We start from the raw sequence: 16,449 nt of genomic DNA, 5'->3' as shown, positions 1-16,449 counted from the left end.
TCATGGGTAAATCTTACAAGAAAAGAAGAATTAAGGGAAATATTTTTATCATTGTCGACATGTATTTCACAAACTAGAACTAGGCCAGTTTTCCTTTCATAATTTCTATATACCAAACAAACAATTCTAATAGGACCAACTCATTATTTATGTTTTTCCCTTATGAATACGAATATATTAACATGATATCATAATTATTGATACTTTCAAAATTCTTGTGTGTTTTATTGCAACCAGATTTCAGTACATCGTTTAAGTCAAGCTTGACTATAAGAACGATGATATTAATTTTAAAAACAGTATCGACCTATTTTCTGAAATTTATGGTTTAAATTCATTGTTGTTCTTAGTATAAAACACTTGCTAAACGCAAAATACAACAAAATGTGTATGCATGTACATAAATAATATACAAATACTATGGAACGCCACAGCTGTCTTATGTGGTGCTCTGACATTACGTGATGTGGTTTGATCATTACTTGATGATATTTTGTTATTACGTAATATGGTTTTGATATTACTTAATGATGTTTTGATACTGCTCAATATGGTAACGTCATTACTTGATGATATTTTGATATTACATGATAGGGTTAAGTAATAACTTGATATGGTTTTGTCATTACTTTATATGTTTTCAACATTATTTAATGAGATTATGTCGTAAGGCAAATTTGAATGTGGTTGTGCCATTAGGCAATGTGGTTGTGCCATTAGGCAATGTGATTTTAACATTACTTGATGTCTATATAGATTTACGTAATGCAGTTGTTTCATTACACGATGTGATTCTGTTATTTCGTAATGATGGTGGTTTTGTTTTTTATAAGGCTTAGACATTACACTGCTTGATATGTTTATTCCCGTTTTATATTGGAGATTGCAGATATAAAACACATAATTGTTCCCGCGAGACCATTCAAACTTTTCCTGACAGCTTTCTGATCCTATTTACTCTTGAAAAAATGGAAAAATGATAAAATATGGGTGCTTCACAAGAAATCAAATTTAGAAAATAAGGTCGCGTGTTTCTAGACACAAACTTTGAAAAATATACCAATCAGAACGAAAACCTGCATCTGCAGGTCGTTTAAACATTCAGATATTTTAATCATCTGAGACAGAAAATACGTTAGAATATAAAAAAAGAAGATGTGGTATGATTGCCAATGAGACAACTCTCCACAAGAGACCAAAATGACACAGAAATTAACAATTAAAGGTCACCGTGCGGCCTTCAACAATGAGCAAAGCCGATACCTCATAGTCAGCTATAAATGAGCCCAAAATCACAATGTAAAACAATTCAAACGAGAAAACTAACGGCCTAATTCATGTACAAAAAATGAACGATATACAAATATGTAACACATAAACAAACGACAACCACTGAATTAAAGGCTCCTGACTTTGAACAGCACAGACATACAGAATGTGGCGGGGTTAAACATGTTAGCGGGATCCCAACCCTCCCCTAACCTGGGACAGTGGTGTAAACTTGGTATATTCGGGAAACGAAAATACCATAAAGCTGTTGATGTGCTATTGGACAAAATCCTATTCAAAATCAGAAGTTTAAAGTTTAAAAGTCATCGGTGAATATTGATTGACCTACCTTCTTTTGGGTAAACATAAAATGTCCTCTATTCCTTTCACAAATTGATACTCAGATTTCTTCAATAACAACTTTAAGATTTATTCGAGCAGGATTGTGACCGTGTAGCGATCGTGTATAATACAGCGAACACTTAGAATTAACAAAAACTATTATAAATGACTTTTAACCGTCAGTGGTCATTGTGGCATCCTCAGTATCGACTAATATTGAATGACGAACATGTCAATACTTTAATAAACAAATTATTTATTATTATTATTTATTTATAATACTATTAATTGTGTTTGTCTTTGTACAGATCCACTTCCCTTGTGGAGAGGAGGGAGGTGCATCGTACGGTAACCCTTTGCTAGCGAAGAAGGGTGAAGAGGGGGGAAGTGGATCGTAACCCTTGGCTAGCGAAGAAGGGTGCAGAGGGGGGAAGTTGATCGTAAACCTTGGCTAGCGAAGAAGGGTGAAGGAGGGGGGGGGGGGAGTTGATCGTAACCCTTGGCTAGCGAAGAAGGGTGGAGAGGAGGGAAGTGGATCGTAACCCTTGGCTAGCGAAGAAGGGTGGAGAGGAGGGCAGTGGATCGTAACCCTTGGCTAGCGAACAAGGATGGAGAGGAGGAAAGTGGATCGTAACCCTTGGCTAGCGAAGTAGGGTAGAGAGGAGGGACGTGGATCGTAACCCTTGGATAGCGAAGATGATCTCCACAGAAAGACATCATATAATTACAGAAAAGTAACAAAATTTAATGAATATCGTATTTAAATGATAATTTTGTATTGTTTAAAAAATTAAAAAAGAAAACAATTGAAAAAGATCAATCAATATTTACCTTGAGAATCTTTTATGCTATATATATAATCGTCGATAAATATCCAAAACGTTACAGATAATAGATCAACACTTCACTAAAAACGGTTTCAATAAATTTAAGAGTCCAGTACAAATATCTTTTTTCAAATGTAGGTTATCGACTATTTAAATCGGCGAACCGGTTCGTTACCTCACTGGAAATTTTAATGGATTAATCGGTAAATGTGAATTAGAAAACATGTAATACATTATAGTAGGACTGTTAAACTCGGGTATAGCCAGCCTTCTTTCTGGAACATAGGTTCATTTTCCTCTTTCCAGAGTACTCTGTTTTGTTTCAGAGTTCAAATTTTAAACTTAACATTACCAATAATAGCAAAGTTATACCTTTTATTCAAAAGACAATAATTCTATATACACCTACGTATATTACATATATATTACATATGTTTCTGCTATATTATCTTTTTCTTATAAATTATAAACTGTCACAGTAACTTAATTATTTAATTAAAATTTTCATTCCAGCAGCGCTTGCATACGGAGAACTAATGTATATCCCAATTGATACGATATTCCAATGATTGTATACCCTATCATGATTTCCTTTAAAGAGAGTTGCTGCTCACAAGGCTAGTAAACCAAGAGGTCCAATTGGTGAAGTTGAAATCACCACTTCGCAAGTTTTACGGACGCCATCACGATTTGTTTGACTGTTATAGATTATCCGTTTCACATAGGATAAAGGATATGATTGTCCTTTATGTCGAAAATACAATCCTGTCCCCTTTCCCCGAATTTGACCCACTGAATTTGATTTATTACCGGGTTTGTACGACGGGTGCCACATGTGGAGCGGATCTGCACTTCCCTAGTACCTTAGATCACCACAGTTTGTGATGAGGTTCGTGTTGCTTAGTCTTTAGTTTTCCGTGATGTGTTTTGTGTACTTTAGTTGTTTGTCTGTTTGTCCCTTTTGTCACCATAGCGTTGTCAGTTTATTTGCGACTCTAGAGTTTGAATGTCCTCTGGTATCGTTCGCCTCTCTTTTGGAAAAATTATCTCTTCAGCTGCATAATGCCGACAAAGAACAAATTTTAAACTCGTTGTGAAATTTTCCATAAAAAACGGTAAATAAAAAAAAACACATTAACTTTATAAAGGAATTGTAAACATGTACGGGGACATGAAACCAAAATCCATCAAGTCTTATTAGATATGTAAAGTTATAATGTAAACAATTGCAAATACTAAGTTTTACTCACCTGTTCAGGTAGATTTAAGTATACACATATATAGCATTTTCACTATTCCAAATAATCAATAAATGTCATAATGAAATGAAAACTGTAGCACACTGTCCCCGCTTAACATTAAAAAAAAACAAGTAAGACTTAGTGTTCTAGTTCAATCGACTATCGATGATCCGTGACTCGATTAGAGAATAAACAATCTTAAGAAATTTACGATCCCTGAAATTATGAAATATGACAGAATGAATGTATTTACTACGGGGTATCTCCATTCATGTTAATCTACTCAGCTTATTAGTTAATAATTGATTTCCGCAATGCTGATAAATAAATTATGAGATAGAGCGAAAAAGCATGCACTTCTGTATGATCATTAAAACTAGGAGCAGAGGGAAAAAGACCAGTGACGTAAACTGTGGTATTATGTCTATAAATACAATTAAATAAAAGCCGATTTATTGTCACTTTGTCCTTTAATTGTACGGTATACTGCAATTCACGATATTCAGACATTGAAATGATGGAACTTTACAAATAAGTTTTTTCTTCTTCCAGAAACAATCATTGAGATTGTTTGGTGGGAAAGCGTAGAAATTTTCTAATAAAAAAAATGCAGGCTTTCGAACATCTTCCTCAAGGATTATGAACTATGGCCTAAAGGGGAAATACAAATTTAAGTCTGTACGTACCACAAAATTCGATGGCAAAAAAGTTAGAACCTTATGGAAGACGTATTACTCCCATTTATTATTTGTTTTAAATGTTCCTATATCAAGTTACATTGTACCTTTACTTTGACCTCTATTGTCTCTCAGTTTCTGGTGACATGGGAAAGCTGTTTCATTGACTTATACCTTTCATCTTTAATAAAAGTTCATCGGAAAGGCGTATATTTTATATTTTATTATTCATACAAGTTGATAGTACATATTTACAAAATAACAGGAACCTGCTGGGACTTAAATAACAAAAGTAACAATGCAAATTGGATAAGTATATTTATAAATCGATGTTTAATGGTTCGTCAAACTAAGGTTTAAATATGTACATGCGTGTGCTTACAAGTTTTTATATGTACACACTTATATTTACCATTTAATCAGTTGCCAAAATAATGGATTTAAATACCATTCAAAGCCATTTGCGAAATGTATGGAGTTTATAATTAAAAATAGACTATTTCGCAATTCTCAGTTGTATGTCATGAAACATGGGTAAAGTTAGAGCGTTCACGATTAGTTTTGCAAATACAAGTGGAATATTTTATCCTGGACAGCCTGTTCAAGGCGAAGTACTGGTTCAAGTAAAAGATGAAGTGAAAATAAGAGGTAAGTTGAAGTTAACATATCAAAACATGCAGATACACGATATGTACTGTTTGAAAGCTTACACTTGGAAACTCAACATATTCACTTGGAAACTCAACATATACCCTCACGACACTTACCAAAGAGGAAATCCTGGATAATCATAGGTGTGTTCTTTGTTCCTTTGGTATTTCAACCAAAGATGAAGAACTGGATCTTCCATCACTGTATTGGATACATAAACTACATAAGTGTCCTTACAAACAACGGTATATTGCTGGGTCTTCCAAGTGCTCCACAAAACCTCTTTCTAAATTATTAACATCTATTTTATCAGCAATCAAAGACGGGCTTCAAAGTTATTGTGAAACTGCCTATTCTAGAGGTGGCGTGAATCAGATGTGGATACTTAAAAATTCCAAAGATCTTTTAGAGTACATACAATCTAACTCTCTTTCATCTTGTAACAGTATTAAAACATTTGACTTTTCTACTCTTTACACAAGTATTCCACATTCCAAACTAAAAGACAAATTGAAAGAGTTGGTATTACTTCATAAAAAAGAATGGCCAACGTAGATACAAGTATCTTGTCTTAGGGAGGGATAAATCATACTTTGTAAAGAATCACTCTGATTCAAACAAAAAATTCTCTGAAACCGATATTATCAATTAAGATGCTTGATTTCTTGATTGACAACATATTTGTAACGTTCGGAGGACGTGTTTTTCAACAGACTGTCGGCATCCCAATGGGAACAAATTGTGCCCTCTACTTGCCGACTTGTTTCTTTATTATTATGAGGCTGACTTCATGCAGGAACTTCTTAGGAAGAAAGATAAGAAGTTAGCAATATCCTTTAACTCTACTTTCCGCTATATAGATGACGTTCTTTCACTAAACAATTCAAAATTTGGTGACTATGTGGAACGCATCTATCCCATTGAATTGGAGATAAAGGATACTACAGATACAGTTAAGTCGGCTTCATATCTTGACTTACATCTAGAAATTGACAATGAGGGTCGGTTGAAAACAAAACTTTACGACAAAAGAGATGATTTCAGCTTTCCAATTGTGAACTTTCCATTTCTAAGTGGCAACATTCCAGCAGCACCTGCATACGGGGTATATATCTCCCAATTGATACGATATTCCCGTGCTTGCATTTCCTATCATGATTTTCTTGATAGAGGGTTACTGCTCACAAGGAAGCTATTAAACCAAGAGTTCCAAATGGTGAAGTTGAAATCATCCCTTCGTAAATTTTACGGACGCCATCACGAGTTGGTTGACCGTTATGGAATAACCGTTTCACAAATGATATCGGATATGTTCCTTACGTCGTAACTACAATCCCCTTCCCTTTCATGAATGTGACCTACCGAATTAGACTATTTACCGGATTTGTAATCACATAAGCAACAAGACGGGTGCCACATGTGGAGCAGGATCTGCTTACCCTTCCGGAGCACCTGAGATCACCCCTAGTTTTTGGTGGGGTTCGTGTTGTTTATTCTTTAGTTTTCTATGTTGTGTCATGTGTACTATTGTTTTTCTGTTTGTCTTTTTCATTTTTAGCCATGGCGTTGTCAGTTTGTTTTAGATTTATGAGTTTGACTGTCCCTTTGGTATCTTTCGTCCCTCTTTTTTTACATATTCCTCAAATTTAAAAAAAAGAAAATGTGGAATGATTGCCACTCCGACAAGAGACCAAAATGACACAGAAATTAACAACTGTAGGTCTCCGTACGGCCTTCAACAATGAACAAAGCCCATACCGCATAGTCCGCTATAAAAGGCCCCGAAATGACAATGTAAAACAATTCAAACGAGAAAACTAACGGCCTTATTTATATAAAAAAATGAACGAAAAACAAATATATAACACATAAACAAACAATTAAACGACAACCACTGAATTACAGGCTCCTGACTTGGGACAGGCACATACATACATAATGTGGCGGGGTTAAACATGTTAGTGGGAGCCCAGCCCTCCCCTTACCTGGGACAGTAGTAATACATTACAACATAAGAACGAACTATAAAAATGAGGCCTATTTATCAATCCGTGTGACCCTATGATAAAAACGATTACTGCATAAGTTCTTAGTAAAAACCAATAGTATTTTCTGCAATAGTTTTCACAACAAACATTCCCATAAATGTTGGTTTTTTTTCAGAGATACGCCTGGAGTTTGGTGGCTTTGCGCATGTCCACTGGTCGGAGAGTCATGGTAGTGGGAAACACAGGAGGACAGTTCATTACTCTTCAAGAGAAGAATACTTCAAAGTAGTTGTTCCATGTTTATCACCACGTAATGTTTTTTTTAGTATAAAATGTATATGATTAAAAGTTCACTTACTGTACACCGTGGCATGAAAAAAACATTTACATAGAGGATCGAACCGAACAAGTTAAAATAATATTAACTAAGACGTAGATTTCAATTTTCATTTAAAAACTGAGATTTTAGTTGAAATAGCAGTAGTTAATAAGTTATGCCAGTTTGTTTGTCAATTGCTAACCCGAATAATCCTGTCGCAGTGGTGGATCCAGAACTTTTTGTAAGGAGGCCAAGGGCCAAATGACTGACCTAAAGGGGGACGCTTCAGTCACGCTTCAGTGATTCCCTATATAATCAACAAATTTTTTTCACGAAAGGGGGGCCGCAGCCCCCCAGCCCCCCCTCTGGATCCGCCTATTTGTCGTTATATTTCACTTACTTCAATTACTAAATGATCGTAAGGGGATGCTGTAACTATTTGAGTTAGTAAATTACTTGAGACTAGTACTTAGTTCCAATTATAAACAACCATACAACATCGGGACACTTTAACGAATAATACTTGTCGTGTCTGCGTGGTTTCATGTCTTTTTCATGGAAAGATCCGTGTTCTTTTATCAAAATAAAACTTCCCTACAACATTCTGTAGGTGCTGTACTTCAGAACTATGATATCCATTTCATTTCCGATTATTTTAAGAATTGAATGGAGGATCTCTGTTTGTAGTTTTATTTGGATGTCAATGCTTTGAACGACTCATATCATGGGTCGCCGGAAATTCTCATGAATATTCAAATGACACAGGCAAAACATTTACATTTGTTTGAGCTTCGAATTGTATTTTGTTTTTTTTATTTCTTCAGCTCATGGCGAAGAGAAAATGATGTTAAAACCAGGAGAATATAGATATCCATTTCAATTCCAAATACCACCAAGTAGTCCCTCATCGTTTGAAGGTGGAATTGGAAGAGTCCGGTATTATGTTAAGGGCACTATGGATAAGCCGTGGGCTTTTGACGTGGAGGATGTCAGATATTTTTCAGTGTTGAACCTGCTAGACCTGAACCCAATACCGGAAGCAAAAGTACGTATCATCATTTATATTAAGTAATAATGGTGTAAATAAACTCATCATAGATACCAGGACTAAAATTTTATATTAACGCCAGACGCACGTTTCGTCTACAAAAGACTCTTCTGTGACGCTCGAATCAAAAAATGTTTGAAAGGCCAAATAAAGTACGAAGTTGAAGAGCATTGAGGACCAAAAATTCCTAAAAGTTTTGCCAAATACGGCTAAGGCTAATCTATTCCTGAGGTAGAAAAGCCTTAGATTTTCATAAATTCAAAGTTTTGTTATTGATTGATCCAATGTCAGGAAATTGAAATAGGACATGTTGAATTTGCTTCACATGAAAAGATTTCTATTGAAAATGTATATTCAAACATATAAGAATAAGAAGAATTTTATTAATCTTATCAAGAAGCAATAAAGGGTATCATTTTACAATATTATGCACAAATAATTACATTAGATGTATGTTTCATTACAATACGTTATTCTGATTGGCTAACTGCACATCATGTGTTATTCCTTAAGCAGTTGTATCACTCAATAAAACTTCTCATTCATGATGACACGAGGTCCCACAATGAAAGTGCACAGGTAAATAAAATAAAAACTTGATAAAAGGCGTGTTTTCATGATCCTATAGGTAAAAATGTAATTATAAGTATTGAATGCTTTTTTTTGGTAACTTTACAGGGTTGTAAAAGCGTTGACCGTGCGCACATTTTAAGTATGAAGCACTTCCGCGCTTCATACAAAATGAACTTCGGTCAACGCTTTTACACCCCAATAAATTTACAAAAAAGAGCATTCAATTCTTAATACGATTTGAAAAAAAAACAACTAAACAATAATCTAATACCATACTATAACGTAATGGACAGGATCAGAGCCTAACACAACAGGTGTCTTACATATTATAACTATATAATAAAAAAAAGTATATATTATATCAAATATCATAATAATAAAAATATTTTATATATTTTGTTTACATCTGAATCTTATTTCTTAACCTTTAATATTGTAATTTCATAGGCACATGCGAGTTGGTAAATGCTCATTTGTGAACAGCCAGAAACATTTTTTATCCTTATGTAGTTCTTTAAAACTAGGACAAAAAGTGTTTACTTTATCAAATGATAATTTGCCTTTAAGGATTTTTTTGAAAAAGACCACTAGAAGTAAAGACTTGTATCTCTAAATATTTATATCTATTAACACATTCTATAGCCTCTTTATCTTAATAATATATCCTCGTTGACAAAGAATTTGTATTCACACGAGATAATTAAAATTTCACAATTTCAAAAATTCAATATTTAACTGTCGAAAGTGTAACGTTGTAAAATAGAGATGGAAGATCCCAAAAATGACAATTAAATTGCAAAAGTGTAACGGGGTAAAGTTGTAGAATACGTTTTGCTCATGATTCAATAAAAAATGTCAAGTGTAATGTCCCGAATGAAGACGACTGGGGAAATACACATGGATGCAGCCGAAGGTTGATTTTATCTGCATTTATTCACAACTAGGACATTACTTCATCTATTCTAAAATTCCCAGCATATTAACAGATTAATATGTGTACTTTAGGTCTTATATAATATTTTGTCATATTTCCGAACATATGACTAAATATACTAAATATATTGGTAAACAGCAATTTTAATAGGTTTGTTCAAAATTTGATTCATTATCCAAAATATATACACGAAGCGCAATCTGAACAAAAACCAAATTCTATTTTGTATGTTGTACATAGGCAGTTACTCTCAAAATTTAGACTAAGTGATCATTCCCTAGGCATTGAATTAAGAAGGTACAGAAACATTCCAAGAGCACAAAGATTATGTAAAAAATGTGAAGTCCTAGATGATGAATTTCATTTCTTTTTGTATTGTGACATTAACTTATCTTTGCGTTCTAATCTTTTTTGCTTAATCTAAAAGACTATGTACCATTATTTCAACATCTTGATGCATTCAATAAACTTAAACACATTCTAAACCCCATCCCTGAACTTGTTTGTCATATTGGAGTCTTCATAAAACAGTCTTTAGAACTGAGGGAGTCAGACCCGTGTCAGGCAAGGTTATGATGGTGTTTTTAATATACATTTATAATTGAACTCTAATGTTCTATTATTCTATATATTGTATTGTATTATTTTGTATTTCATTGTATTACATTGTATTTCATTGTATTGCATTGTATAGTATAAAATTATTGTTTGATTGTATTGCTTGACCTTCATGGGTGTTATTTTGCAATATTAAAAGATTATTATTACGGAAACGCATATTAAATTCTGGTTAAAGGGGTCCCTCGAAGCATGTAATTGTAACTGAGTAATAGTCATGTTTCAAAAGTATAAAGTATATCAATTTATGTTTATTCCATCAGCAAGGACAAGAAGGTCAAGATTCCAAAACGCTGTGTTGTTTGTGTTGTGCCTCTGGTCCAATTTCTGGCAAACACAACATCCCCGTTTCTGGTTATGTACCAGGGGAAGCAATTCAGATAAACGCTGAATTAATCAACCACAGCAACAGAAATTGTGAAATATGGATGGAACTTGTACAAGTAAGTACTTTTAATTAAGGGGTGTGAATAATTATACATAGACTTATTGATCATTCCCTTGGCATTGAAATGGGAAGGTACAGAAACATTCCAAGAGCACAAAGATATTATGTAAAAAATGTGGAGTCCAAGATGACGAATTTCATTTCTTTTTGTATTGTGACATTAGCATATCATCATTGTGTTCTAATTTGTTTGCTTATCTAAAAGACAATGTACCATTATTTCCACACCTTGATGCATAAATTTAATAAACTAAAACACATTATAAAACACATCCCTGAACTTGTTTGTCATAAAGCAGTCTTTAGAACTGAGGGGGCAGACAAGTTATGATTGTGTTTTTTACACAAATTTATAATTGAACTCTTAAAATATGTTTTTTTGTATTGTGTTGTGTTACATTGTATTAAAATGTATGTTTGTATTGCTTGATCCTTATGGGTGTAATTTTGCAATAAAAATTTATTTATTATTGTAATTACCACTATACATATGTAAAATTGTTAAAAAATTACCACAAAAATTATTTTAATTTTATATTGATAAAGGAATAGGAAGATATAAATCTAGACATGTATTTGTGAGTCACAAACATGTTGCCTGAAATTGACAGAAAAATAGATACCGGTATGATTGATTTCCCTGTACAATGAAATTAAGTTTAATCCTTCAAAATGCTCTTGTTCTGATATGTCAAGACATATGAAGACAAATCAGAACGGGAGCAATTAAAAAGATTTAATTTTAATTACAATGATCTATTTATACACACACGAAAATATTTCACACAGTGACACATTAAAGTCTTCTTATCAAATATCTTTTTTATCAGCCTATTTCGAATTGTTTTCCAAGTTTTGCATCAAATCCACGGTATATAGCACTTACGAAATGTTTTAGATAAAATTCAAAAACTCCTTACTGATCTCTGACATATATATATATTCTTTATTCCAAAAGCAATACAGCTTATAGGTATCCAGTACAATAAATATTACAATAAATATAGTAAGCAACAAATATTACAATTAAGGTAATTCATTAATATGCAATTAATACAATTAAAAACAAATGTAGGAGCATGATATTAATTAGCCTTAATTAAAGTATGATATACACATTCAACGATTACTAATTTTTTCGGCAATACATAAATACTTCCCAAAATTATTAAGTTCTTTTATATTACGAACAGATAACAATTGTATAAGTTTAAATACTGATGGATTTCTCCAATAATAAGGTTTGATATAACTTCATACGAATATCTTTGTATCCAATACATTCCAAAATAAAATGATATTCATCTTCAACAGAATCACAGTTGCACACATTACATATTCTATCGTTTCTGTTTATATTTAAAAACCTTCCAGTTTCAATGTTCAAATTATGTGCATGTATATACGATAATTGCTTATTACTGATTTATATCTAAAATTAACAGGTCTACTAATAGTATAATGTCCGAATGATGTTGTTTAAAACAGAGATTTATCATAACCTTTATTATAAAATTTTAAAAATTCTAGGAGCCATAAATATGGCCTCAATGTACCTTTAAGTTTCCTCTCTTGCATGCATGTATTTTCGTTTACATAAAAATTTCAAAAGATTTTATCCGTGTTCTTAATGAGTAGCCATAATTTAGAGATACACATACTATTAAGCAGAAAATGCTATCATTCATTTTGGTTGGTTTATTTTTAGTTCTAATCTGTAACTTTATATAAACAAAATATTGTTGCGACACATATTCATCTTAATTATTTTTTTTTATTTAGTCTATCAGATATATAACTGCAAGAAAAACTAGAACTGTGAACACAGTTGTGCAAAAAACTACAGCAAGAACAGTAGGCAAAGGTGACTCGGATTACTGGAGAGGGGAACAGATAACTGTACCACCGTTGCCATCCACTGGCCTTCATGGCTGTAATATAATAGACATTATGTATTTGTGGGTTGTACGTATATTTAGTTTATTTAATATGCACACTTACATTCAATTCAATTATTTTATTTATACCGAAAGCAACTAATGCTTATCAGGACAGCAAAATAACATGCAATATAATATATTTGTAAGTACATTCAGACTCTTGAATCCTTTAAAATTGTTTTGGATATATTTCTTAATTTTTATTGGCATGACACCAAACTGAATAATGGTCTTGTTAGAAAGCGCTTTTATTTACAAGTGAAACAAACCTTAACAAGAACTATCTTTAAAAAAGATATCCGACGTATTTAAATTTGAGTATATGTTTAAAACTATCATTTCGATAACCTCCAGAGGCACAAAGATACCATTTAAATAACGTTTTTTCTGTTTGTGTTTTAATCAGTATTCTCGGTCCTCGTATCTTTCTGTTTACATTCACCAAAACCCCGCGGAAATCTCAAATGCGTAGGTGCGTTCTAAAAGTCATGTACGATCGTACAACAAAGTTTACATTAAAAAAAATTACCTGATTGTCCCGAATAAACAGCTGTCACGGATGCAAAGAGCTATTGGAGAAACAATTATTTTGATAAAAATATAAATCTTTGTAAGATCTAGTTCAAATATTTATAGTTTTTCATTTGCTTTCCATCACGATATAATTAACGAGACGTTTTTTCAAACACAACCAAATCACCCACCATGACAGCATTTTGTCCAATCACAGAAAGGATTTTCGAGCATGCGTATTCTGTTGCCATAGTTAAGCGTCTTTAAGTTCAAAGGGCACAAACCGAAACTAATACCGACTACGTCGGAAAAAAAGAGCAGTCAGTAAAAAAAGCAACATGAAAATCATCCAACTATGGGCAATATATATGTTCAGGTTTAATAGAATTTCCCCGACCCCCCCCCCCCCCCCCCCAAAAAATGAAAAACTTATATTCTGACCATTTTTAATAAATTAAAAAAAAAATCATTAATATTAACGTTTTATTCCAAAAGATAACAGTCTTCCTTTTTCTAGTATGTAATAATTTTTACCATTCTGTTATTTGTTTTTCTTTTTAGTTGGTTTGTGATCCCGCGGGTCCAGCTATCAATTTGAGAGTTAATATACCTATTTTAATAGGCGGTATACCACTAGTTTCTGCTGCTCAACTGTATGGAAATGTCAATCCTATGAATACTGGAACTAGCGCATTTCCATCACCATTTCAAGTCTTTCCAGAAAATGTCCGTAAGTATATTTTTTATTTTATTTAATGCACTGTTTTAAAGGTTGCATATAAGGGAATATGTTTTATTTAATTATTTGATTGTTGGTTCAACGAATTGTGGCGATCTTACAATGGCGTGAAAGATTTTTCAAAAAGAAAAGATACAACACAAAAATGATAAGTTACAAGTCGATGTTAAATGTTTAACAAATATCCTTTGTATTTGTCCCGTTGTGATCATAAATATGATTGTTCTTGTGAGTTTTGCTTTTGTGACTTTTCGCAAGTTTCGGAGCTGAAAAAAAAACAAGTCAAGAAGTATAGCAAAACTGTTAAACTATGGTATAGCCAAATAGAGTGCCTTTAAAGAAATTACTGTATTTTGTAATTGTTTTTTGAAAAGAGACCAAAATGGGACTTGTATATGATGTATTGCGTTTCTATATTTAGTATAGAGAAATAAGCTTCGTAACAGAATGCGATATTTGGAAGTTCATATCCTCCCCATTTTGTCATTTGTTGACAGTTTCACGTTTGAAATCACAACATACCGGCAGCTAACTTTATACAGTAGGCTTTATAAATATTGTTTACTAGACAATTAAATAGGTCCCCTTCGCACTTCCTGGTGTTGTTTTAGAGAGGGTGCTCTTAATCAGCAGCATTGGTAAAAACACCGTGGCGTAATTTGTAACAATACTCACGAAACCAGAACCTCTGTGTGTGTGTGTTCGTGTGTCTGTTAATTCCGCCGGTCAAAAGGGAGTTAGAAAATTGTTGAAGTAGACTTAATACATTTTTTAACTAACATTTATTATCTATTTTTTGTTTATTCCAGCGCAACCAGTATATGCATCATTTTCAACAGGGAATCATTTACAGAACCCTGGACAGGCTGATAACTCGGTAGCGCCATCTGGCGACAACCAACAGGACGATACGTTCACACCTCAGTATCCATACTATAACTGGAACACGTACGACACTAATTTCAAACCAACTTCATTCTAGTTGAAAGCTGTATTGTAATGGTCTCTTCTTGAAGGGACATTGACAGGCACCTGACAATTAATTAACACTATAGAGCAATATCTGTGATATTATGTATTTTGATATTAATTTGATGCATAAGTAAAGTTTGCGTGCAACGAATGTGCCATATGACCTACGCTTTTGGTTTATTTCATGCCAACAAATAGTACAAAATATGTATAAAACAAAATAAATACCGATTGAAGGTAAACCTGAAAGGCCTGTAAATTGTGACATGGAAATTAAAGTGGTGGTGAAGTGCAAAATTTAGCCAATCCTCTGCTCACCCTCACGCCACTACGTTCCGTCAGTTACTTTGTTCCGGTGGAACTTTTCAACTAGTTATTTCGTTCCAATGGAACTTTCCAACTAGTTATTTTATTCTGAGTGCAGTCGAAAAGTTCCGGAAAAAAGTAGCTAGTTAAAAAGTCCCGGAACAATGTATCTAGTTGAATAGTTCTGGCGGAACAGAACAACTAGTTAATTCGGTCAGAATGTTGCCTTCATAACGGAATAAGTAGTAATTCATTGTTATACATTAATCTGAAATTGATATTTTTAAAAGTACCCACATGAGGAACTTTTGGGCTAGTTTGTTAGTTCCGGTTTTGACTAATTTGCCAAAGAGGAACTTTGTGACTAGTTGATAAGTTCCTTTTGACCTTTGTAATCAGTATCTTGGTTCCCCTTTGAAAGGTTCAAATATAATATGTTACGCTTTTACTTTGCATTAATTCTCCAAATGGAACTTTGTGACTGGTTGGTAAGTTCCGTTGGAACTTTTGGGCTAGTTTGTTAGTTCCGGTTTTGACTAACTTGGCAAAAAGGAACTTTCTAACTAGTTGATATGTTCCGTTGGAACTTTTCAACTAGTCACTTTGTTCCGGTGGAACTTTTAAACCATAGGAAGAACAAAGTAACTAGTTATTAAGTTCCTCCGGAACTTTTCGGCTAGTTAGTTCTTTCCCCCCGGAACTTTCCAACGTCGGAACAAAAGAGCATTTACACACACACATGCACACGAACAGACACACTTACACTTATTCCCTTTGTTCCGTCTATTCCCAATTTTTGGAAGTATTCACCCATGCACAGGTTGTACATGGAAGTTTCCCTAAAACCATTATTTTACTAAAAACAATAAGTTGTTCGACACTACTGGTTTTAACATATTTTAACAACACCTTAAACCAATTGGCAGCTCCAAAGAAAAACAATATGCATGATGAATTCTTGAAAAAAATCATAGACTAAAATTGAGAATGGTAATGGGGAATGTGTCAAAGCGACAACAACCCGACCATAGAGCAGACAATAAC

At 33.3% G+C, this 16,449-nt stretch overlaps 1 protein-coding gene across 2 annotated transcripts; it reads left to right on the top strand.

The window, feature by feature from the left end:
- Positions 1-4,825: 4,825 nt before the first annotated feature.
- LOC143072622 (arrestin domain-containing protein 3-like) lies at positions 4,826-15,262 on the top strand. Of its 2 annotated transcripts, XM_076247660.1 has the most exons (7): positions 4,827-5,004; positions 7,171-7,305; positions 8,139-8,359; positions 10,751-10,930; positions 12,718-12,900; positions 13,950-14,118; positions 14,937-15,262. In XM_076247660.1, exons 1-7 carry the CDS (start codon positions 4,887-4,889, stop codon positions 15,107-15,109), a joined length of 1,179 nt encoding a protein of 392 aa, XP_076103775.1. In that variant the 5' UTR covers positions 4,827-4,886; the 3' UTR covers positions 15,110-15,262. The 2 variants fall into 2 exon arrangements, with proteins under 2 accessions (XP_076103776.1, XP_076103775.1); XM_076247661.1 differs by lacking the exon at positions 7,171-7,305 and having other exon boundaries at positions 4,826-5,004.
- Positions 15,263-16,449: the final 1,187 nt, after the last annotated feature.

This window comes from Mytilus galloprovincialis, chromosome 4 (assembly GCF_965363235.1).
Source record: "Mytilus galloprovincialis chromosome 4, xbMytGall1.hap1.1, whole genome shotgun sequence".
Lineage (NCBI taxonomy): Eukaryota > Metazoa > Mollusca > Bivalvia > Mytilida > Mytilidae > Mytilus > Mytilus galloprovincialis.
Note: the sequence above shows the minus strand (reverse complement) of the source record. Positions and strands in the feature narration are given on the sequence as shown.

Bases quoted from the DNA above. Each gene is read 5' to 3' on its own strand.
- LOC143072622 (XM_076247660.1), top strand. From the start codon at position 4,887: ATGGGTAAAGTTAGAGCGTTCACGATTAGTTTTGCAAATACAAGTGGA. The intron at 5,005-7,170 runs GTAAGTTGAAGT...GTTTTTTTTCAG, and splicing joins AGATGAAGTGAAAATAAGAG to AGATACGCCTGGAGTTTGGT. The intron at 10,931-12,717 runs GTAAGTACTTTT...TTTTTTATTTAG, and splicing joins TATGGATGGAACTTGTACAA to TCTATCAGATATATAACTGC.